Consider the following 25,091-nt stretch of genomic DNA (forward strand, 5'->3'; position numbering starts at 1 on the left):
TGTCTACTCAGAAGGGGTAAGAATGGAAATCCAGAGCAAACATCTTGACTCAGAGCCCAAGGGAACAGCATAGAGCTGTGTCAGGGGAGGGTCAGGTTGGATATTAGGAAAAAGTTCTTCACCAAAGGGTGGTAGGCATGGAACAGGCTGCCCAGGGTGATGGGCATGGCCCCAAGTTTCCAGAGCTCAAGAATCGTCTGGACAATGCTCTCAGGCATTGGATCTCATTTTTGTGTGATCCTGTATGGAGCCAGGAGTTGGACTCAGTGATTCTTTAAACTCAAAAAATTCTACAATTCTATGATTCTTTGATTTGCGATGGAGCTGCTTTCCTTTTATGGGCTGGAGCTCTGCTCCAGCTTGCAAGCAGCACTGCTGCTTTGCAGCCAATTGCAAGCATGGTTGTCCCAAAAAGCCAGGATTTTGAAAGTACACTGGCCTTGAATGAAGAAGCTGGCTGGTTAATGCTCTAGATATGGGAGGGGAGAAGTTTCAGTCGTCAAGTAATTGGTGGCTCGAGCGCAGAGTAAAGTCAGTTGCTATTTCAGGGAAAGGAAAGGCAACTGCTCCCTGGAGGGAATGACTGCACTAGCTCAGAGCCAGGAATAGGCTGAGATTTAATTTTTTTTTTTTTTTTTCCCCTAGACTTCAGGAAAAGCGAACACACAATGTTCATTCGCAGGGATCGTTTCCTGAGCATGATGTGTGCTTGCTGTCCCGCAGGTCACTTTCCAGTGTGTCACATCCTTCTGCACAAGGGAGAGCAGGAAATGGCAAACTCCCAGTATGAGGCAAAGCATTCCCACTGCAGCAATTGGTCCACGGGAGCTATAAATTGGTCTCCTCCAGAAACAGACCAAAATTTGTCTGTGGGGAGGTCAGCCAGAAACTAAAGGTAAGTTTCTCTTTTGAATCTGCCTGAGTACTGCATTAGGAAAGCATTTAGAGTTTAGTTACAGATTGGGACTAATGTATACATTATTTCATAATGTTTTAAAAAACTATTTCTTACTATTTAATAATTTACTGACTTAAATAGTAATTAATTAATTTACTAACTTAAATAGTAATTAATTACTATTTATTAACAAATAGAATTTGTTATTTACTATTGATAGTAATTTAATTAAAAAGCTATTGTTGGGGGATTTTTCTCTAAGAGCAGGAGATGGCTTTGTCTTCCTTTTTGCTGGCATAAATCTGTGCACTCAAAAGACACGCATCACTGTAAGGTTGATGTTATTTATATATTAAATGACTGTTCTACTAATTGTGCAGTGAGATGGCTGCTGGCATTACCAGAGACTCTTGTCCACAAGAAAATCTGCAGAACAAGATGTTAAGAAGGAATCAATATATTTAATAATCTGTTGCTAAGTCATTGATGATTGCTCATTGCTCATTTTGACACCAGTACCTATTAGGCTTAGTTTTAGTCCTTGTGCCTTCGGCTCAATTTCTGAGTACAGAGTAAAAAATAAGAGGACACAGCCTCCAGCTAAGAAAAGCACACTGTACTGAATGGCTCAAATAGCCCAGTGATGAGAAAGGCCTGAGAGAAACTGGAATGATTGTTCTGATTATGGGCAGAGGAAGCCCTAAAGGATTCTGTCTGAAATGGATTAGTAAAAGCAGAAAAGAAGAATGACAGCAAGAATTATTTATTTACACTCTTTAGGGTGGAAAGACTCTTAATGGTAGATGGCTTTTTTCTTCTGGAAGACAAGGAGTCTGCAGAATGAAAGCCCTGAGGAACTAAACCATACAGTGTTCCCAGTGTGAGGGATCAGGCCACTCTGGTTCATATAGTAATGAGGAATTAGAAAACACGTCTGCAGTAATTAATATTTACACTTATCTGGGCCTGGGACAAAATCTTTCTACTATGGAGTCTTATTGTGGTTATGAGGGCAATATGGAATGTGACCAGCTTCTTAGATCCATGGCTACATCTTGTTAAACACAGAGGCAATGCAGCCTTGTATATGGTGCAGTGGTGTGGAGAGCACGAGCACTGCTGTCATCAGAAAGCTGGTGATGCTGCGTCCCTTCTCTTGCTTCTTATGCCTCAGTTGCCATCCAGGTAAAACAGGAATAAGGATGCTGTCTTCCTTTATAAAGCACTTTGTAACCTTAGAGCAATTTGAAAATGCTCATTGGAACATTTCCTTCCACCGTGATGAAAAAGTACATACAGATAAGAGAGATCACACAGCTCTGAAACCCTGAGGATTCACCATCTAGAAGGCAGACATTACCATAGCCAGCACTGTTCTCCCCAGTAGTCCCCCAGAAGTGTGTACACAGAAAAGGGGCTTGCTATTCTGTTGTGCCCTTCATGGAGTTCTTAAACATAGTCCATGGACCTCTTAACACATGGTTCATGGGCCTCCCACCACTGTGGATTCACACCCATAGGCTAGACTTAGTACTGCAAAACAATGATTCCCATCTTTGTTTGGATCCTGACGCCAGGTTACAATAAGAAAGAAGTGGTGCAGGTCCTTGAGTTATTTAAGCATAAAGAGAGGAAGGATGTTCACAATTGCCGTCTGAGGCATTTTCAGCTTGTAGATGGAAAAACTAGACCTTGACTCCCCTCAGCAGCTTCCCTCTGTCCTCCTTTAGTGGGAAAGGACCCCTAAATAGCAACCTAGGATCGGTGGTTTTTATCTCCTCAAAGTCTGGACTTTCCTGTGAAATATGCTCTTGAATATTATAAAACCTCTGAATCCCATTGGGAGGACACCACCATATAGCTCTGGCAGCATTACTGCACTGGGTGCTGAGTGACTTAACCTTAATGGAATTTATGTCCCCTGGATTGGAAGAAACATTTCATGTTTTCACAGAAGAACACCAGTAGCCCTGACCACAGCCCTTAAGACCATAGAATCGTAGAATGACCCGAGTTGGAAGGGATCCATAAGGATCATCGAGTTCAACTCCTATATAGATATTTTAATGTCCCCAAGGATGACAAAAAAACTCCAAAGTCAGAATAGAGTAACTAAGCATATGTGTGTGTACGTGTGTGTGTGTGCGCATGTGTACGTGAGCATGTGCATGCGTGCAGACAGCAAACCTTCCAAGCAGTAGAGCGAAGAGAGAAAATTGGCTGGATGCCATCCTTGGGATGGAGGTCAAGGTTGAGCAAGTCTTGTGCTTTTTATATAAATCCCAACACATCTTTTTCTAGGCAGAGGCCATGGAGAGGAACGGTGCTGCCCGTCCCCAGGCGCCAGACCCCACGCACCACTTCCACAGAGCGCTGCTGGATCAGCGACGGAGGCTGCGAGGTCAGATTGCTCACCTTCACAAGGCAGCTCGCAAAATCAACAAGCTTCGCAAAAGATCCCTGATTGCCAACATCAGTGGGAGCTCACTGACAGCCGTGGGAGCAGTCACGGCCATCGTGGGATTGTCTCTAAGCCCAGCTACACTGGGAGCCTCCCTCCTGGCATCGGCAGTGGGTTTGGGCTTAGCCACTGCTGGAGGAGCTGTCAGCATCACCTCCGATCTCTCTGCCGTGCTCTGCAATTCCCGGGAGGTGAAGAAGGTGCAGGAAATTGCAATGACTTGTCGGAAACAGATGAGGGAAATCCTCAGCTGCCTGGAATTCCTCCGCCGTGTGCAAGGCCCAGGGGACCCCAAGCTTCTCCAGTCAGAGAAGAGAGCATCCATCTCCCTGTATAACTCTGTCTGCTTCATGGTCTTCTGTGGCTCCCACAGCTTCCTTGTTCCAGAATATACAAAAGAGGTCACAAAAGTGAGCCAGGCCATGCTGAAGGCCAAAATCCAGAAGCTGGCTGCCAACCTCGAGATCTGCACCAGAGCAATGGACGAAGTCTGTGAACTCCTTGAGTCCAGGACAGAGCTTTCCCCACAAATGAGGAAACTCAACTTGGGTGCTAGAACCACCGCTGAGACCCCAAGACCATCCAGTTGAAACAGCAATTGCCCTGTAATGAAACCAGGCTTGAAAACACTACGTAATTGTCACCATTAGCACTGCAACCTGATGCTGTTGTAATATTGGTGGTGCTCATCCACATAGATGCACACATCTCTTGTGCCTTATTTATATTTGAACACAAACCTCTCCCTGATATCAAGACAGAGTTACACATACACACACACACACACAGATACACCCCACTGCCTCACAGCAGCCCCCTGGCTCAGGGTAGATGTCATGATGAACACGAGGACTGCTGGGTACATGGCAGCAGATCCCAGAGCCAGAACACAGGGGTAGGTGGCCATTCCTCAATTCCATGTTTCCTCATCCATCTCCATGACTCTGCTTCCTCATGTAGCAGAAAGAAGTAGGTCAGCAGAGTGATGAAATCCCTGCAGTCTTGGGGCTGACAGACCCTGGTCTGTGGATAACTCATGAATCTGTGAATGCTGAAGGGGCTGTGATACCCTCAAAGAGCCAGCAGCCACCAACTTCCGGTAGAGTACAGCCCTATTTCCAAAGGTACATCTGGGAAGGCTGTTGAAAGGAGCAGCCCCAGATATGACAGACTGTGTGGATGGCTCAGTCATTCCAGGGTGAAGCAGAAGAGCCAGAAACTGTTATTCTTTATAAAGTAACCTCTCCAGGATAAGAACTGTGATGTTTGTGTTCTATTTATTTACGTGAGATGTTTTTAAAGTTTTGATATTGTATTTTAAAGTTTTGATATTTTATTTAAGTATTTTGTTTTCCTTTTAAAAAGAGGTCTCTGCTCCAAGGGAGTGCAGCTGTTCTTAGAGGCAAAGCAAGTCTGTGGCAAGTGAGAGCAAGTTACAAGTTCTTGGCTGTGAGGGTAAGTCTCTGTAGGAAAGGGAAAGATGAATACTGATAGTTATAAGACAGATGAACTGTGGTTAATCACTGACAGATCTTAGAAACCAAAACAGGGAGGTGGGTCAATGACCCTGGGACCAGAGCCTGCCTCAGGAGACTCTCTGGGGAGAAGAGTCAGTGTACCTCTTGGAGCATGGAGGGAAGAATATGCTGGTGTTATGCTCTGAGCTGGAGACCGGCTGAGAGAAGAGCACACCTGAGAGGTGGTAGTGCTGCTCTCTGTGCAGTCAAACAGCCTGTGAGACCCACACCGGTTGTCTGGGGAGGGAGGAGGCAGCACGCACAGAGCTACACATATGCTTAGCAATGCTTCCCAGGGAAGGCTTCACATCAGCAATATATATATACTGGTACTAATAGTCAACAAAGGTGAAGAAAAGGAGGATGATTCAGGGGTCAGAGCACTGAGGAAGCAGGAGGAATGACTTGGACTCAATTTCAAGTGACTGTCCTGCTAAGGATGTCCTTTGTGATTTTCAGCACCTCAGTGCCTCAGTTCTCCATGCAAAAATGGGAACAGTAGCACTTCTCTACCTCACAAGGATGTTTCTGGGACAAATATTCTGAAGTGCTCAGGTGCTGTGGTGGTGGAGATCATGTCAGTACCTGGAAGAGATAGAAAGAAGAACCCCCAAAATCTAGCTTGAGACAACCAGAGAACTTAATGCAGGGACAATTCCACCCCCACGAGTAGAATCCAAATAGTGAGGGGAACTTTGCTTGGGGTTTGTGAATCAAAATGATGAAAAAGATGATTTGTAATTCTATCACACCGAATAAACTCTTGGGAAGGGCTATACTCCGACTCACAAAGCTCAACTCCTTCTCAAGCTGTCTCTCCCTCTCACAACTTCAACATGTGTTTTGATGTGTAAAACAAAAACTTTTGTCCCTCAGAATGTGACTGAGTTGCCTTTAATGCCCATGCTTCTTTGCTGTAAGGGGAAAGTACACTGCTAGTTCAATTAAATGAATACGAAGTACTTTTGTGTTAGTGTCTCTCTGCACACCTGCATGTGATCACATTTCTGCCCTTGCCTCAACCACTCAATTTCATGCTTCAGACACTGAAGCCAAGAAATCTCTATGAGCAGGTAGGGGTGTGCTCAGAAAGGGAGAATAAAAAATGATGTCATCATTTGTGTATGAGTGTATATCTTTGTGTCTTTGTGAGTGCACATCCTGGTGTGCATGCTGGCCTCTGGCACACAAACATCTCAAGGTGTATATATGCAAGTACATGTGTGGTTTTGGGGTGTGAACTGCATGCTATGCAAAGGCAGGCCTAGTGCAACATTTTTCTTAGTGCTCCAACATCTCATGAGCCAGCTCCACAAGGATGGTTATGACTTCACCATTCTTTCGAGAAAGATGTTTTCATCACAGACTATTTCTCCTACCTTCTCAATTTTCTGGCAATGTCACTTTTGTCTGTGTACCACTATACAGGGAACAACATAGAAACAACAACACAGCTCTGAATGAGCTGATCCGAATGAAGAATATGAAGTGGATAGCTCATTGCTTCATGAGGGCTGGTTTGCTTTGCTTAGCACAGCCCTGCACTGTTTCAGCAGCTAAGGACAAATGAGAGACACTTTTACTTCCATTCCAGCTACACGACCAAAAAATCCTGCTTCTGTTCTGTTTTTTTCCTAGGTTAATCCTTCACTTGAGGTCAGGATATGTGTTGTTGTGCAGTGCAGATGTGAGAGTGTGACAGAACCTAAGGTACCATACTTTGCTGGACAGGTCTCATTCCCTTTCCACTTAACGGCTTGATTTCAATATAGAATTAAAAGCAGCATCTAGGGGAAGTGCCTTACATAAGCAGCTTTTTCACAGTAGTTATTTACTCTTCAAATTCACAGATATGTTGCTTGAACCCTTCCTTCAGTAGCTGGGCTTGGAGAAGTGTGTGTGTTGATCATTAGCCTGGGCTGGCAGTTATCTTGTTGACACTCTTACTCTCCTTTTATTGAAAATGCTGCAGGGAAGAATGATCCAATGATGAAGCAATAATACAATAACCATTTTAATGCAAACTCCCATAGTATGAAAGCATAATAGAAGTTATTTATAGCAAAGGAATCTGAACAGAGTCAGGGTATGAGGATATGCCAATAGCCTCTCACTAGGCATCCTGATGAGTAGATTGAATTATTTATCATCAACTGTGATCTATTACATACATTGTCCATCTTGTGTTAGCATGCATCACTCATGAAATAGAATCACAGAATCATAGAATCATTAAGGTTGAAAAAGAGCACTAAGAATATCCTGTCCAACCATCAGTGCAGCCTCGCCATACCAAATAATCATGTCCTTAATGCCACATCCACACGTTTCTTGAACACCTCCAGAGATGGTTACCCCAAAGCTACCTGGGCAGTCTGTTCCAATGCACCACCACTCCTTCAGAGAAGAAATTTTTCCTAATACACAACCTGAACCTTCCCTGGTGCAACTTGAGGCCATTCTCTCTGTTACTTGGAAGAAGAAGCTGACCCCCATCTCTCCTCATCCTCCTTTCTGGTCACTGTAGGGAGCAATAAAGCCTCCCCTGAACACCTCATCTCCAAACTGAAAAATCCCAGTCCCCTCAGCCACTCCAGACCCCTTGCAGCTCTGTTACCCTTCTCTGGTCACACTCAGGGCTTCAAAGTCATTCTTGTAGTGATGGGCCCAAAACCGAGCACCATACCTGAGATGTGACCTCACTACTGCTGAGTACAGAGGGAATAGTTGCTATTACATCTGAATTAAAATTTGCCCATGCATGTATGTGCCCACACTGCACTTCCTACAGAAGAATAAGCTTTTAACATGCAGTAGGGTTAGGAATGTGCTTGTTCAAAGGCCAAGACTGAAATCCCTGCAGTGAAGATGTTGAAGTCCAGTGTAACTTACGGTGCCCTGTTTTGAGAAGCACAAAAAGAGAATCACCATTCAGAAGCGATACATTTTTTATCACACACAGGGATTTTCTTGAGAGTTTAGGATAGTCAGAAATTTTCATTCAAAGCACATTTTCTAACAAAATAGAATTACCCAAACTGAAATGTATCAGAATAGATGGTGAAGTGATCCCCCTGCCCCCACCAGATCAGCACTTACCGTATTATCTGAGAAGCAAGCTCAACAAAGAGTGAGCACCTTCCTGTCACATCCCTGACTCCATTTCCTGAGGCATCTCACAGAAAGGGCTCACGTCTTATGTACTGGCCAGGCCTAACCTTTAGCACTAAAGATGAACAGCAAGCTCATGGTTCAAACTGTTATAGTTTTTTAGCTGTGTGGTCATAGCTAGCGTCTACATTGAGTGTTTTCTTTTTTTGTTTGTTTGTTTGCTTTTAAATCACTGCTCCTGAGCACAGTGGGATGCAGCAAGTTCATTTCCACTGCTGCCCAGTGAATTGTTCCAGGTTTCCTTTCCTTTCCCTGTCATGCAGAGAGTTTGTTCGGATTTCCTCTAACTTTCCTCATTGTTCTGGGAGCAGAGGAAATCGCACACTAGGAATCCAGTGACAGATGCTCATGAACGTCAGCATTTTCATTGTGGGCACACCCAGTTTGGCTTCCCGAGTGGCAAGAGAGATGGAGGTCTGTTCACAAATGCTGTCACAAGTTCTGTTTTGTCATCAGCTCTGCTGTCTCTTCCAGGCCCAAGCTCTCTGACATGTTAACATCCATTTTCCATAGAGCAAAGGACATTCACCTAGTTGTGAGGGTGCCCCGCTGCACTCAGTGTTGGGACTACAGACCAGAGAGGCCACACTCAGACCAGATGGAAAATAGGCAGCTCAGGAATGACAGTTATGACATATTTTCCTCAAAGGCCACTAAATTCATCATTATTTCCACCTTTCACAGGTTCCCTGTTTGGTCAGCAACAGCACCTATCATAAGAGGTGGGGAATGCTGGCTTCCATTCCCAACTCTCATTCCCTCATTTTGTGCTCTATTTCTCCAGATAAGTGTGTTTTGTTGTTTCCAGCTCTTCGAAGTTGTGAAGGCAATGTCACACCCATTTTTAAGAAGGGTAGAAAGCACAACTTAGGGAACTACACACCTGTTAGCCTCACCTCAGTGCAGGGGAAGGTCATGGAGAAGATCCTCCTGGAAGCTAAGCTAAGCATATGGAAGAGAGAGAGGTGATATAGGATAACCAGCATGGCTTCATCAAGGGCATCAACTTGATCAACTTAGTGCCTTTCTTTGATGACACAACTCAGGCATGTCCAACCTGTGGCCAGCAATGACCAAACATCTGTATGTGATCAGCACTGTTTGAGCTGAAACTGGGACTCAGGGAAGGCACAGCACAGTACTAACTCAATTTGTGGCAAATCATAGAATCACAGAATCTTGGAATCATAGAATCGTAGAATGGCCTGGATTGAAAAGGACCTCAAAGATCATCTAGTTTCAACCCCCCTAACAGGAGCAGAATCACCAACCAGTAGACCAGGCTGCCCAAACTTTATGCATATTTTTACATTGGCTAAACACAGTCTTGCGAACATACAGCTCTGCTTTCTGCTTTGCTAAAGGAATTTGAGAATAGACTGTAAATAAGAAAGAAAAGAAAAAGGTATATTTGCAGTTCTATTTTCATATGACATAAATACACTACCTATGAATTTTCAAATGGAATGTTCAGAGTTGCAATCAGACAGTCCACTTAAAGTAAGATCTGATTGCATCTCTTTACTAGACTTACTGTAAGACCTCTCTTACTAGAGAAAAACATCTCTCACTTCACATCCATGCCTTATTCATGTCATTGCTATTTGGTAGTATGTGCCAAATACGTTTGTGAACAATTCTTATAAAGGATGAAGTATAAGAGTAAAATTTCACAAAAATCTCTGATGAACACCTTGAGAATTCACTAAGAATTGCATCTACTTCCATTGAACCAGATAGATACACTAGTTTGACAAAAAAAAAAAAAAAAGTCAAATAGCCTGCTAATTTTATGATTCTTGTGCCCTTTTCTTTTTTTGAATAAAAATACTGAAGAATAAAATCATTTTGTTACTTACATACATTAACTATATAACATAGACTATGAGATCTGCTCTGAAAATAATGCCTCCTATTTTGTCGTGTTAGCCTATGATATCAGAGGCAAATGTTAGTGGTATAGCAGTAGAGATTGAACCTTCTCACCAGTATCCCATTATATTTTGTTGCTGTGTTTCAGATGGCAACGGAAAGGCAGTTTGGCATATTGGTGACTAACAAGGAAGTGTATAGGAAGAAAAGATTTTTCATTGAATTCCTCCATGCTGAAAAAATGGCAGTTGAATGGGTGCCATTCTTTGATGTTTGCTGAATGCCTGTGGAGACCAGACTGTGGATATGTGAATTGGTGGGTGCTGCATTTCAGCAGTGGTGACGGCGACAGCTACAGTGGGTCACCTCCATCAGAGCAGGTTTTAATGAGTGGCATGCAGACTTGCTCATTGCTGGCAAAAATATGTATCTAATGGTGGTGGCTATGCTGAAAAATAGTGTTTTGCAGTTGAGAATTTGCTCTATCAAATGGTGTTATTGTGCTCTTTGTATCGGTTGTAAATTCCATGGGGGCATTTATTTTGATGTAGCCTACATATACATGGCCCACAAGACAATTCCTCTCTGAAAGATTGGATCCCCATGGCATAACTGCACCAATGGACAAGAGAAGAACCACTGATGTAGTCTGTCTGAACTTCAGTAAGATCTTTGACATGGTGCCTCACAACATCCTTCTCTCCAAATTGGAAAGATATGGATTTGACAGGTGGAGTGTCTGGTGAGGAACTGGTTACAAGACCGTACCTAGACAGTGGCGGTCAATGGCTCAGTATCTGCCTGAATGGAGATCAGCAATGAGTGGTGTCCCTCAGGTGTCAGTGCTGGGATCGATGCTCTTTAATACCTTCATCAGTGATGTCAACAGTGGGATCAAGTGCACCTCGGTAGCTGGTAGATGACACCAAGATGTGTGGTGTGGTCAGTGTGCCTGAGGGACAGGATGCCATCCAGAGAGACTTGGACAGGCAGAGCAGTGGGCACAGGTGGACCTCATGACATCCAACAGATCCAAGGTCTGCACCTGGGTCGTGGCAACCCCCGCTATCAGTACAGGCTGGGGGACATAAGGATGGAGCACAGCCCTGCATAAAAGGACTTGGGTTTACTGGTGGGTGGCAGCTGGACATGAGCCAGCAGTGTGACCTCACAGCCCCAGAAAGCCACCCTCACTCTGGGCTGCAACCAAAGAAAAAACCTAATCACTTTATTCCCGCGCTGCCCAAACTCTGACCGCGAGTACCGCCACGCGGCGGCATCACAGCGCCGTGACGGACCGCCACGCAATGGCCGCCGGCTGAGACTCCGCGCCCGGCCCCGCCCCTCCGCTGCGGCCCCTGGGAGACTACAGCTCCCGGCGTGCCCTGCGCCGCGCCGGAGGGACGGTCCAACATGGCGGCGGCAGGGGAGCCGGGGAAGGCGGCCGGGCTGGAAGCTGAGGAGGTGCAGGTGGTAGAAGAGGCGCGGAGCTTCAAGGACCTGGTGAGGCGGAGCTGGGGCTCTCTGCGGTCTGCGCTGCTCTCGAGACTCATCCGCCTGCCCTCGCCTCGGCAGATGAGGCCTGCGGCGGGGAGAGGGGAGGAGCTGCCCCGTGCTCGGCCGGAGCCGCCAGTGCCGGTGATGGGGCGACCACGTGCGCGGATGTCGCTGCGGTGCTGCGCGGGCCCGGGTTTGGGGATTGGCTGTGATGGAGACAAGCTCGACTGTGTTACAGTATGTATTTGATTGGTGACTTCGTTCGTTGCTCACTGATGCTTTGTTTCCCGCTCTTTTCGATGATACTCAGGGAGTGACGGATGTCCTGTGTGAAGCTTGTGACCAGCTAGGATGGAAGGTACCAACGAAGATTCAAGTGGAAGCTATTCCTGTGGCTCTGCAGGGTAAGCAGCATGTTTCCCATCCGTAGTGTGGGGATGACTTCCCCAAAAACTCTGTGCGAATCCATTTCGCACAAACTGAGCAAATGAAAACGGTCTGGGAGTGTTAGCTGACAGCTGGCTGAATGTCAGCCAGCAGTGTGCTCAGGTGGCCAAGAAGGCCAACGGCATCCTGGCTTATATCAGCAATAATGCAGCCAGCAGGAGCAGGGAGGTGACCATCCCTCTGTATTCAGCACTGGTGAGTGCCCACACCTCAAGTGCTGTGTTCGTTTCTCTGCCCCTCACTACAAGAAAGATGAGGAGGCCCTGGAGCATGTCCAGAAGAAAGGCAACAAAGCTATGAAGGGTCTGGAGCACAAGTCTGATGGGGAGCGGCTGAAGGAACTGAGGTTGTTTGTCTGGAGGAGGCTTGGAGAAGACTGAGACCTTAACACTCTCAGCAGTGACCTGAAAGGAGGTTGTGGGGAGCTGGGAGTTGGTCTTTTCTCCCAGACAACAAAGACAGGACAAGAGCTTATGGCTTATGTTGTGCCAGTGGAGATTCAGGTTTAATATTAGGAAAAAGTTTATTCTCAGAAAGTGGAGAGCAGGCTGCTGAGGTAGGTGATAGAGTCACTGTCTCTGGAAGTGATCAAGAAATGCACGGATGTGGTACTGAAGTACATGGACTATTAGGGGCATGGGATGATGGTTGGATTAAGTGATCTTAGTGGTCTTTTCAGCCTTAATGATTCTGTGAAGTGGCAGGGCTGAGGCCATTTTCCCATCTTCCTTGTGGAAGTTCTGTATATAGAAGTAATTTTTATCTTTGTTCTTGTGTCCTCTGATGGAGCTGGAAGGTTAATTTCTCTTGTAATATTGCCTTCAATTTCAAGCTTTCCCATTAGTGCATAGGTTCTTGTCTGTTCACTATATTGGATAGTTTTGGCACTCCATGGTAAATATAACTGTTCCCAGTCTTTTGAGCTGCTAGTCTGCGTCGCTTGTGGTCTTTCTGAACTACACAGGGGTATGCTGGGCACTTCTGGCATGCCTGAGGCTGTGCCTCTTCTGTTAGAGATCTAGAGAATTTGCCTCTGAAGTTGGAGATGCCATGAAATCAGATTTCTGAAGAAAGAAATAACAAGCCACAGTGTCTTTCTGTAAACGTCCTGGAAGACTGGAAAATACCTTACTAAATTTAGCAAATATTTCTACTTCTAGAATATCTTATTCAGAAAGAATCCATCAGACAGAAGCATAATGTAGTGACACTGGTTTTAAAATGGAAATGGCTTTTCATTGCCTGCTCTGTGCTGGCACTTAACTGTTGTCAGACTCTTTTAATACATATAGAAGATTCTCTTCAAAAGCAAAAGAAAAGATAATATTCCTGAGTTTTCTTTGGTTTACAGCCTGTTGGCAGCATGTTCTCAGCTGTTGGAATTTAGCAAGTGAGAATGAATCCTACAGATGAATTCTACAGTGTTGCTTTTTTTGGGGTAGGGCACTTCCATCCTAATGTTTGCTGGCTGCAAGCATATTTGATTATTGTTTTCATCTACAGCATAAAATACATTGTGGCTTTTGAGATGTAAGAACACTGTTATGTTACCCGGAAACATAATTGAAAGGAATTAGGACTATAACTTATAATGTACAAATGAAGTTACACTTTAGAATTCTCTGGAGATGTTTTGAAATTTGCTGTTACCTCTTTCTGTTTTCTTTCACCTTTTTCGTGTCTCGCCCTTTTTGGGGGAATGAGGGAGGGGATTTATTGCTGAGGCTATTCTTTTTATTCTTAGTGAACTCTTATGCTTTATTGCACAGTTCTTTGAAATCCACTGTATTTAATACAGATTTGTAACACTTTTTGCTCTCCTTGCTATGCCTTGTAGGCAGAGATATCATTGGACTAGCAGAAACCGGCTCTGGGAAAACAGGAGCGTTTGCTTTGCCAATTCTTCAAGCACTGCTGGATGCACCTCAGCGATTATTTGCTCTTGTCCTTACGCCAACAAGAGAGCTGGCCTTCCAAATTTCAGAGCAGTTTGAAGCTCTTGGGTCCTCAATTGGTGTCCACAGTGGTAAGTAGCCTTGTGATACTGGAATACTTTTGTTTTGAAGGCTTGAAGATCAGCTCCCAGAGTGCAAAGGAAAGAGTAGACAATGGTTGTATGGAGGGTTGAATACAAGGTGTAAGAGTTTTGTGATGCTGATATCAGTTACAGGAGAGAAGCTACTGTTAACTGTGTGGTCTTCCCTTATGGAAAACTGCAGCTCTTCAGCATTTAATGTCCAAACTGCTAAAGATGGAATAGTGGAGAATCTCCCCAGCAGTAAGTTTGTATTGGTGTTACATTGCATAGAGCTCTGCTATATATGATGTAGTTTAATCTTTCCCACAGACAGTCTGTATTTACTTATTTTTTTAATATTTGCTGCTGACATAGAAGCTTTTAGGATATTTTAAGAATTCTCAGATTCTGAGGTTGAGTTAGGCTGCAGAGTAGACTCTGCCTTTAGCTCTTCAACTGTGACAAAATAAGTGAGGCTGGTAGGGACTTCAGTGTGTGGCTTAAGAGGCCTGGAAAGGTCAGGCATATACTAAAATAGAGTGAATTCTCATAAAGAAAGCAAAATTTTCATTTGTGTAGAGTTGTGCGTGGCAGGGAGTAAAAATAAGCACATTATTCTCTAGAGGTTGGCTGGTGATAAACAGAGGTATTCACTGTGCTCTGTTTGTTCTGCAGCGGTTATTGTCGGTGGAATTGACTCAATGTCTCAGTCTCTGGCCTTAGCCAAGAAACCACATATTATAATTGGTAAGTCAATATACACGAGGTGTGGGGTATGAATATAATTAGATTACAGTCATCCAAAGCGTTGCAGAAGCTTTTGTGTCTTTGGGGTAGCAGGAATACATCCTTCATTTGTTGAATCTTGAGATGTTAATGTTTCTAAAATGGGCCCCAATAGCCTTGCAGCTACAAGCTCATTCCAAAGCATTCCTGCTGGATTGCCTTTATCTCTCCTGAAGTATTCAAAACCCTGGTCTCATTCTTAGTACATCTCATCTGCTGTCTGTTTTGCTTCGTGGGAGTGGGGAAGATGGGCATTCTTCATGGAGCCTCGTCTTACTTCAAAACACTTCAAGGATGAAATAGTGCTTATCTCAAAGCAACCTACTTATACTCACATTTGGTGAATAATTCATTTCTGTAAATGACAACTCTTACTTCTTTGGGTCTTAATTCTTAACTGGCTCTCTCTGACTCCCTTGTAGCAACTCCTGGCCGTCTAGTGGATCACCTCGAGAACACCAAGGGCTTCAACTTACGAGCTCTGAAGTTCCTAGTGATGGATGAAGCTGACCGGATCCTTAACATGGATTTTGAGACAGAGGTAGGAATGTGCTGAAGGAGCTTTTTGGAATGCCATACAAGTCCCTTTAAATCGTTACACGCAGTCATGTAGAAAATGCAGTTCTGAGGAAGTCAGTGGCAACTTGTAACTAAGATCTCATAATTGCATGGAAGCCTGTAGTGAGAGCTAAACCTAGAGGAGTTCTGCAGAGTACTAGCTGGCAAGTAAGGAGGCATTTCGTCTGTGAAGTCAGCTGGTTTCTCTGGAATGCCTGACATTGTGTTCTACAATAAATGTCAATCATGTGCACCCTGCTGCAGGAATATTGCTTGTTTTTTTGTACTGCTGTTTGACTTCTGGAGTCTGTGCTATTTAACTATAAACGAAGTATCAGCCCAAAACTTCCCATGAGAAAGGGGAAACTTGTGCCTTCTGTGAGCTAAAGTTGCATGAGTGCATGCAGCACTCTTCTCTTGGATGGCTGTTATATTTGGAAGACTAATGTCTTGACTGCTGCTGTACTCAGCATTTCTCTTTCCATTTTCCTTCTGCAGGTAGATAAGATACTGAAAGTGATTCCTCGAGACAGGAAGACGTTCCTGTTTTCTGCCACCATGACCAAGCAGGTGAGAGGCGAGTACTTTCCTTTAATTATTCTTTCATCAGGCTGTACTGTCAACTAGACTGTCTGATGTAGATACAAGGGCAGAGACTTTGTCAGAAGCTTGTAGTATTGATTTACTTTGATCTTCCTAGGTTCAAAAACTCCAGCGTGCTGCTCTGAAGAATCCTGTTAAATGTGCTGTTTCTTCCAAATATCAGACGGTTGAAAAGCTACAGCAGTACTACATTTTCATCCCATCCAAATTCAAGGTATCGCTGCTTCTTCTGTTTCTTTCCTATTCTATGTCTAGTCTTACTATTCCCACATCTGCAAAGTATTTTCTCTGCCTTTATAGTTAAATTACTCTTTAATGTAGCATATTTTATTATTTTCTTTATTAATTTCTCTTTTTTCCCCCTCTCTTTACAGGATAGCTACCTGGTTTATATTTTGAATGAACTAGCTGGAAATTCTTTCATGGTATTCTGTAGTACATGTAACAATACTCAGAGGACTGCTCTACTGCTCCGTAACCTTGGGTTCACTGCTATTCCTCTCCATGGGCAGATGAGTCAGGTAGGGGCATATCTCGCAGGATGGACTAGACAGGAAATATGTCACTTGGAAAATGGACTATATCATACTGAGTCACAGCTACCTTGAAGAAGCATTTCACAGTTAGTGGACTGGACTGATCCATAGGTGTTAATCTAATGTGGATGCCATTGCTGATTTGTGTAATTAGAAATTAGAGAAGTGAGATTTTTCTTTTTGAGTGGTTTCTGCTACAGTCCATCCCTGTCAGTATTTCAACAAGAGCATATTAACCAGAGTGAACATTCTCTCATTTCCTTTCTGTCCACCCCTCTTCCAGAACAAACGCTTGGGCTCTTTAAACAAGTTCAAGGCAAAGGCACGGTCTATTCTGCTGGCTACTGATGTTGCAAGCAGAGGTCTGGATATCCCACATGTGGATGTGGTGATAAACTTTGATATTCCTACGCACTCTAAGGTAAGTTAGTCTGTGTGCCAGCTGAGGGTCCTCTATCACCAGGAAGTGTAGTGTTGAAGCTAGGCAAAGGAAGAAAGACAACTTTTTGTTCTTTTCTTTCGTCCTGCTGACGGGGCATGTAGTTCACACTCATGTAGATGAAAAGAAGTTGTTTGGCCTCAAAGACTGAGTTGATATCTCAGTTTGAGTGGCCCGATCTGGGTTGCAAAACTGAATCCATAAGAGAAGAGGAGAAATGAGGGATGTTCTTTGTCTTGGTATTTCTGCTCAAGAGTGTTTTGTAATAGTGCATTGAACAGATTACAGACTTTTCAGAAATAGTTTTAACATAGTACAGGCTTCAAGTAGGCATCTGTGTTCCTGCAATCCAGGCTTAAGCTGTGTTTAAAATATAAAATTTTCCCACATGCTCAATTGATCAAGAATGGTATCTTTGATATGTTCCACTACCATATCACAGATGTATAGCAAGCTGAAAAATGTGAGTTACTAGCTTTCTTCTTTGTAGAAAGCATAGTATTATCTTGTGGATGTGGCTTTGTTCATAAGCTTGGTTTCAGAAAGCACACCATTGACATACGCTTCAAGATTTGCTGCTATTTCCTGTATAGATCAAAAGTACCATGCACTGCAAACAAAAAAAAAAGTGGCTCATCCTTGGAGAAATTGATTTTGTCATTATGGAAAGGCAAAAGTTAAAGTTGGGAAGCGGTCACGTGAATGACATTGTTACAGTTTTTGTGCACCTCCCTTTCAGCTTACTGTGTCATAGAACACGTCCTGATTTAGTGATATCCACAGGTACTGCCAGCAGTATGGAGTGTTTTGACTTCCATAATGCAGTATAAAACCTGGAAAACAGCCCAGAATCATAAACGGAATGCTTTCAGTGGAAGCTTCCAAACTGTTCTCGTTCATCCTGCCTTTCATTGTGCATGCGTATGTCCAAGACAGGCTAGGTAGAAAACTAAATCCTGAGAATGAAGGCAGAAGCATTGGCTTGATTTTATTTTCAGTATTAGCTTTCTGAGGAAGTGATAGTTCCATTAGCATCCGTGTCTCGCAGCTTCTGTCCTAAGGTCTTGAGTAGTGGTCTTTTGTTTTAGAAAGCAAGCAAAGATTGAAACCAAATACACACTTCCACAAGCCAATGTCTTATCAAACCTTTAATACTGCGTACAGTTAGCGTATCAAATCCTGACTCTTTTCTCCCCATAAAGAAAGAAACAATCATAAGGGTGGATCTGCCCCAGCTCTTCCCCAGACTCTTTGCTTGTTGTGTATTTCCTATCACTTATCAAGAAAATTGCTTTCAGGATTACATTCATCGTGTTGGAAGAACAGCTCGAGCTGGAAGATCTGGTAAATCAATCACATTTGTCACACAGTAAGTGTTTAAATGTTGCAGACTTATTCTTCCCAGTTGTCTTTCAAAGCAGAGTGCATTGGCCTCATCCTTGATGAGAGGAAAATACTGTGTTTCATTTTGAGGGACCAGTTGGATTTCTTTAGTGAAAAAGGGAGAGCATTTGAAATTCAGGGAGGGGAGAGAGAAAGATCTAAGATAAATTCTAGAAGCAGCTATGCAGTTATTGGAACTATTTGTTTATAACTTCAGTGCATAATATGTGTACATTTTTTGTAATAAGTGATACAGGTTAAATAGGTTTTCATGTTTTTATAACTGCTGAATGAAGTCTTTGCCCAGATACTTCTCAGGTAAATCAGCAAAGCCACCCTGAAGGATGACATTATTGGGATGTATCTAAGAGTTGCTCTGCACTAGCACAAGCCAACAAAATATCTGCAATTAGGGGCAGTGTCTGTGGACAGAGGTAACTGTGAAGGCGTCCCGGTTGGGCTGGTCCAGGCTAGCATCTTTTTTCAGGTATGACGTAGAGCTGTTTCAGCGCATTGAGCACCTGATTGGCAAGAAGCTGCCAGCATTCCCCATGCAAGAGGAGGAAGTTATGATGCTAACAGAGCGTGTGGCTGAGGCCCAGAGGTTTGCTCGCATGGTGAGTGGTGACACTTCATCCTTGTGTACTCTCAGTGGTGGTCTGAATTTCCTTGTCTGCCCTAACTCTTTAATCAATCTCTTGATTGTATTGCAGGAGCTGAGGGAACAGGGAGAGAAGAAGCGATCTCGGAATGGTGATGATGATGATACAGAAGAAGCTCTTGGTGTAAGGAAGAAGGTGGCAGGTGGGAAAAAGAAGAAACGAAAAGCCTTCTAGCTCAGTGTTTGGACAAACTTTTACTTTCCTGTTTATGGCTACATGAGCTTGGCAAAAATAGTCTCCACAGCCATCTGCAGTGGATTTTTTTCAGAACTGCTTAATGTTGCATTGGGCAGTCAGTCTGGAAAAGGCCTAAAAGATCTTCCTCTCTTCTGCTTCACTGTTTGCAGACTGAGCTTGGTCATTGTGGTATAATGGTGTCACTCTTTCAGTGAAGCCAAGTTGTCCCTTAGGGAATGGAAGCCTGAATGGTATGGCCCAGCTCATCCCCAAAGAGGTGGGTGCAGCTTTCCCATTGCTGCTGACTCTGTCTCAGTATCCAGAATCACTGAGTACCTCTGGGGTCAAATTGGATTGCCAGAAGGAAGATGGAAGAGATGAGAGAGTTTAAAGAAGTAACCAAGTTTCCACTGTACATCCATGATGATTTTGCCTTACTGAAAGGACATGTGATTCAGAGAACTCCAAATATAGCTTAATTTTAAAGCAAATTGGTTTTATTTGTATTGTCACTGACCTGTTTTGCTTATTTCTAATATCAGCGCTACCAGAAGGTTTTCCTCTTACATCATTCTTACTACTGATTCAGATGTCACATAAATACCTTGAGTGGGTCAGGTGAAGAGTGATCCAACAGAGAGAGCCTGTTCTGGCTGGTTGGACTGTTCACAGCCTGGAATTCAGTTGAGAGTATGTAACGATTGGTAAGACCAAGGGGAGGTCTGCATTTGGTGGCTGAGGTTTTTTTTTTGGTTGGTTTTCTTTTGTGGTTTTGCGATTAATTCTTGTAATACTTACAAACTAACACAAGAGGGTAGTATTTACATAGAAAAACAGCCCATGAGCTGGGTGACAGACAAACAGGTTTTGAAGGGGTTCTTTTGCATCGCCCTGTTTATTCCTCTGGTAGTTTTTCTGTCTTGTACCGAGTTCAGAGTCTTATTGACTTGCAAAAATGGAGGAAGTGTACTTCACTACAGGCTAGAAGGTTAATGCTAGTTCCCATTGGCAATAAATTTTTTTGCGCTTGCCACTTTTCTTGGGCAGGAGATAGGTGAGAAGCTGCTTTATGATCATTCAACACAGAAATTTAGTGCCCATCAGAAGAAGAAAAAAACTTGGACTTTCTGCTCATGAAAGATGATCAAAATTTTATTGTTTAAGATGGAAATCAAGAACTATTGCAATACTGAAAAATGGCAAAATTGGTATTTCATAGTATTAGCATGTATCTTCATATACATTTGTTCTGGTCAGAATGTTCTTATACTTTTGAGGCAAGACATTCTAGAAAAGGTGGGTTTTGACTAAGCTATTTTGAAATAGAGGCAACATGTATTATGTTGTCTTTTCTCTTAATGAGGAAGAGATGTACTCACTGTTGTGAGAAGTGTCTGTGTCCTTTGTCCTTCTTTTCTAGTAGTTTACTCAAATTTTCCAAATATTCACTTTCAAGTATGATAATTCTAAAGCATTGTAGGCTCAATGGCAGATACATAACGCTACAGAACTCAGGTCTGTTGACAGCTGAAAATATTCTTACAGTTGAGGAAGTGTGCGCAAATCTTCTATTGATGTTGCTGCAGAGAGGCAAAACGACAAAGTATATTAATTCTGCACGTGCCTTTAGTAGTCATTACCTTAGGTAAGAGGAAATAGCCGTAAGATAAGAAAGTAAAGAAAGACAGGGAGCTGTTAGAAAGGGTCCAGAGGAGGGCTACAGAGTGATTAGGGGACTGGAGCACCTCCCCTACGAAGACAGAGAGCTGGGCTTGTTCAGCCTGGAGAAAAGAAGGCTGTGGGTGACATCACTGCAGTACTGTAGTACCTAACGGGAGCCTACAAACAAGAGGGGAATCAACTCTTTGAAAGGGTTGATAACTTCAGGACAGAGGGAAATGGTTTTAAGTTGAGGGAGGGAAGATTTAGGTTGGATGTCAGGGGGAAGTTCTTTACCGTGAGAGCGGTGAGGTGCTGGAACAGGCTGCCCAGAGAGGCTGTGGATGCCCTGTCCCTGGAGGTGTTCAAGGCTAGGTTAGATGGGGCCTTGGGCAGCCTGGTCTAGTATGAAATGTGGAGGCTGGTGGCCCTGCATGTGGCAGGGGGGTTGGAGATTCATCATCCTTGAAGTCCCTTCCAACCCTGGCCAATCTGTGATATACCAGAGATGAGAAAATAGAGGAATTTGAGTGAGCATGAGATGCAAATATGCTGTGGAGCAAGGGAGCTCTCAACTGCTCTTCTGGTTTGCAGATAGTTGAATGCAGTGATTCACAAACTGAACAGGATTGGACCTGCTATCAACAAACAAAGATTATACCTCTCTGAGTCCCTAGTCTCTTGATGATAAGCCTGCCAATACTATCCTAGCAATATAACTTAGGTGGCATACAGAGTCAACCTTATAAAATGATGTGAAGGGCAATTTTATTGCTAGAGGAGGTGGGACAGGGTCATTCTTTCTGGAAATTGCTGATGCTTAATTGACAGAGCCTCTACTCATTTGTTGGGTGGAAGATTGCATCAGCAGGGAGGATCTGTCATGACCCTTCTTGGGATCAAAGGTCCTCTACTGGCAAGAGTAGTGCAGGAGAGTAGTAGTTTACTCCTTATAAAAAGAATGTAGAGTCACTCCTTGAGTCACCCCTGGACAGTTGGCCACCTCCCTTTGGGTGGCACGACAAACTGTAGAAGTCCTTGGCGCAAGAAAAGCAAAGGTCTGCCCCCACCCACATTCTCACTGGTGCCTCACCTACCTGCTACAGGTATGCACATTCAATTTCAACCAAAAATATCTCAACAGGTTGAAGTGACAGGAAATAGTTTCATACCGTGAAGATGTTATGAGGGTTGGGCTGGAGGGTGTTTATATAACTGAAGTAGGATAGGGAGTGTCTAAAGATTAAATTTAGTCAAAACATCTCACATCCAGACTAAAGGAAAATCTGTAGATGGTTTAATGAGACATGAAGGGAGAAAAAAGAAGAAGACCTGTCCCTCTGGATAATAGAAAACACCAGTACTGATATGTGTTTGGCTTCGTGCTTCTGTATAAGAACTACTGCCAGTGTGTTTGTTCAGTCAGGTGGACGCTTAGGGGGTAATTCTGAAGCACACTTCTGTGAGAGCCTCTCAAGCCTCTGCACATCAGAGAGCTGAGGTGAAGGACTAATCTTGGTGCCATAAAGCAGGATCAGGCTAGAACAACCTGCCAGTTTTTGTAGTTGAAACTCAAACAGTTCAATAAAAATTGTATTCTCAAGATACCTTCAGAAGAGATTTTTGCAGTTTGAAACAGTTCTGTACTTCCCAAAGTCGATGACATGATTGTTTATGTGCTTGTAATGATATAAAAAATGCTTTATAGTTTTGATTTCTAATGCTGCGCAGATGTTTACGTCAAGCAGTAAAGAATGGGGATATTGTGTCTTTCAATTTAATGTTACAGAGACAGCAGAGGTGGGAAGAGCCTCTGGGGAGGAAGAGTGAAATTGAACACTGGTGTCAGGGATGAAAGTAGTGTTGTGTGCAGACCTATCTGTAGGAAACCAAAACTAGAGTTTCTTTCTTTTTTTTTTTTTTGTTATTCTGCATAAATATTGAGAGGATAGCTGCCAAAAGGTAGCATTCTTTGCAATCCCACCATGGTCCAGAACATGAAGTGCATTCTATGATTGCAAACCCCCTGAAATAGAGATGACAAAGAGAGTGAGCTGTATGTGATAACATTCTACCATGAACCATTTATCTGTGCTTTGAAGAGCCTTAGTTTTAGGTAGGAACTCTGAGTAAGAAGTGATTGGGAATCTGGAAGGACTGTTTATGAAGTGAAGCTGAAATTAGAAAACATTCACAGTTGTACCAAGCACAGGAAAAAGGAAGATATCCAACATACTTAAGAGCCATTGGAAGTACTTGAGGAGGAATGAAATTGATTGCATGACTTGTGGAAGACAGAGGCACGTACCAGGCATTTTGATCTTATATAAATATTAACTCTTGTATAAATATGAAATTGTGGTCTGCCTTAGGTAGCATGTGAGGAGCTTCTGTGAACATTTGAGCAAGTAATTCTTGTAAATGTTGCAGAGCAAACAAATACTGTAAAAATCCAGTTTTGGTGCCAGAAGTAGTTATGTAGTCACTCTGGATTCTTACTGACTCTTTTCTAAATACTTAGCAATTCATTTTGTGGAAAAACTCAATGTGTAAACTCAGAGAAACAGAATATGAGTTTCTGACATAGAAGCCCAAGCTTTGGTTTAACCCCTGAACTTTGAGGAGAAAGAAAAAAACAAAGTTGAAAGAAGTTTTCTTAGTCTATAGATGATTTTTTTTTTCTCCTAATCAAACTATGAAAGCTCCCAAGTAACTACTTAAAAGGAAAAACAGAGGTTGTTTTCCCTTTGGTATCTGAAAAGAATGGTTTCTTCCTCTCTGGTGCAGGGACAAATACAGCTATGCCAGCGGTGCTGTATCTTCTCCTGAGGACCATCCTGTTGTCCCTTGGAGTTTGTTCAGTGCTTCTCAGGGATTTATCTGGAAGCCTGAAGCTGAGCTAACTGGAGGCTGACACAGAGTAATTCAGCATGCCCACAAGGAAGAGGGCATACAGCAACGTTTTCTTTGCCTTCTGTGCTGGAGGATCATCATAATTGCAGAGATATACTTGCTGCTTCTCTGCCTTTTTGAAATAAACTCCAGAGATAATGCTGTCAGAAGCTTCTGCCTTCCATTACACACTGAGCTTGGTATTTCCAAGTATTCCTGAGGAATGGGAGACACACTGTGGGCTTTCTTTGCCGAAAGGGTAAATGCTTTATCTTCCATTCAAATCCTTATAAAGGCAGAGATAGAACCCTGTTGACAGGCCTCTAGTTGGCATATTTCCATGTGGACTGATTTAAATTCTCTTTATCCTTGTTAAGATTTTTCACACACAAATGTATCTTTGTGCAAAGAAAGGCAAAGAGCAAATCCTGCTCGGCAAGTCATTTGTGTGAGGTAGAAGGGAGGATTTCATGATAAGATTGAATTGATTTGGTTATGCTGGCTTTCCAGAAGGGAATGATTCCTTTGTGTGTTTTTCTTGTCCTACTGTTCATTCTGTTAACAGAGTTAAAAATTAAATCTCTTGGTTTTGACCTAGGAAAAGGTCTATGCACAACGATGTTGAAGTCACAATAACAACTTCTTCCCTGGAGTCACAATGTAATTGGGGTGCAGGATCCCTGGAGCAAGCCTGGGAGAAAAGCTTGTTTAGTTTTATTTAAAGCAACAAAAAATAAGGAATGGTAAATTTGCCACTAATGGCTGGTTTCCTATTGCTGCTGTTCATGTGCATGCATACAGCTGCTTATCTTTGTGTATTCCAGAGGCTCTGTATGGTTGTTAACGACAGGTCATTCCAAAATACAATCAACAGCATGAAGCAGATGCCCTAATAGACTCCACCAGCAGAACCTAAACAGTTAGTTTTCCTTCCCTCCAATTGCAGATCTCAAATGCCTCTTAAAGATTCTGCAGATCTATGGGCAATTTTCCACTAGATACTCAAGTCCTGTAAGTGTTTCTTTGTTTAAGGCTTTCTGCACCCTTTGATGAGGACTGCTTTAATATTAACTTGGAATCTTGGAGTCACTCTTCCAAATATCAATAAAAGTTTAGGTGAAAATGCAAAGTTTTGAAAAATGCAGAGTATTGGCTCTACTGTCCAGAATAGATCATCCATAATCATTTGTTACTTTGTTATCTATGTAATGAATATCAGAAATAACTTGCTAGTCTACACATACTAAAATCAAATTTAGAGAGAGCCTCCCTTCCACCTGTTTGGTGGTCTGGTGCAGCCAGGCTTGCTCTTGTCAGTCAGGTTTGTAGTGGGTCCTTGCAAAGTGTTGTTAGCACACTGGCCCTTTGGTTCTTCCAGTGCTCTCAGTCAGATATGACTACTTTTACTCTGGTTAAATTGCCTTTATGTAGTTCAAAAGATGAATTTTTGAAAACCCCCTCCGTGATTTCTGGGCTACCTCACTTTGAAAATGCCAGTGCTTCTTTTGCAAGTCAG

General features: G+C 43.1%; 2 protein-coding genes across 2 annotated transcripts; both read left to right on the top strand.

Moving 5' to 3' along the window:
• The first annotated feature begins 696 nt into the window (after nucleotides 1–696).
• On the top strand, nucleotides 697–5,940 carry APOLD1 (apolipoprotein L domain containing 1). The gene is made up of 2 exons (XM_042815868.1): nucleotides 697–895; nucleotides 3,200–5,940. Exon 2 carries the CDS (start codon nucleotides 3,209–3,211, stop codon nucleotides 3,947–3,949), a length of 741 nt encoding a protein of 246 aa, XP_042671802.1. The 5' UTR covers nucleotides 697–895; nucleotides 3,200–3,208; the 3' UTR covers nucleotides 3,950–5,940.
• A 5,380-nt stretch (nucleotides 5,941–11,320) lies between these two features.
• Nucleotides 11,321–19,515, top strand: DDX47 (DEAD-box helicase 47). Its single transcript, XM_042816243.1, has 12 exons — nucleotides 11,321–11,422; nucleotides 11,727–11,820; nucleotides 13,701–13,889; nucleotides 14,556–14,627; nucleotides 15,089–15,207; nucleotides 15,723–15,794; nucleotides 15,925–16,041; nucleotides 16,202–16,348; nucleotides 16,647–16,784; nucleotides 18,101–18,171; nucleotides 18,673–18,802; nucleotides 18,899–19,515. Exons 1-12 carry the CDS (start codon nucleotides 11,333–11,335, stop codon nucleotides 19,019–19,021), a joined length of 1,362 nt encoding a protein of 453 aa, XP_042672177.1. The 5' UTR covers nucleotides 11,321–11,332; the 3' UTR covers nucleotides 19,022–19,515.
• The last annotated feature ends 5,576 nt before the right edge of the window (nucleotides 19,516–25,091 follow it).

This window comes from Centrocercus urophasianus, unplaced genomic scaffold (genome assembly GCF_019232065.1).
Source record: "Centrocercus urophasianus isolate 14NV4802_14NV808 unplaced genomic scaffold, USGS_Curo_1.0 seq_15, whole genome shotgun sequence".
NCBI lineage: Eukaryota > Metazoa > Chordata > Aves > Galliformes > Phasianidae > Centrocercus > Centrocercus urophasianus.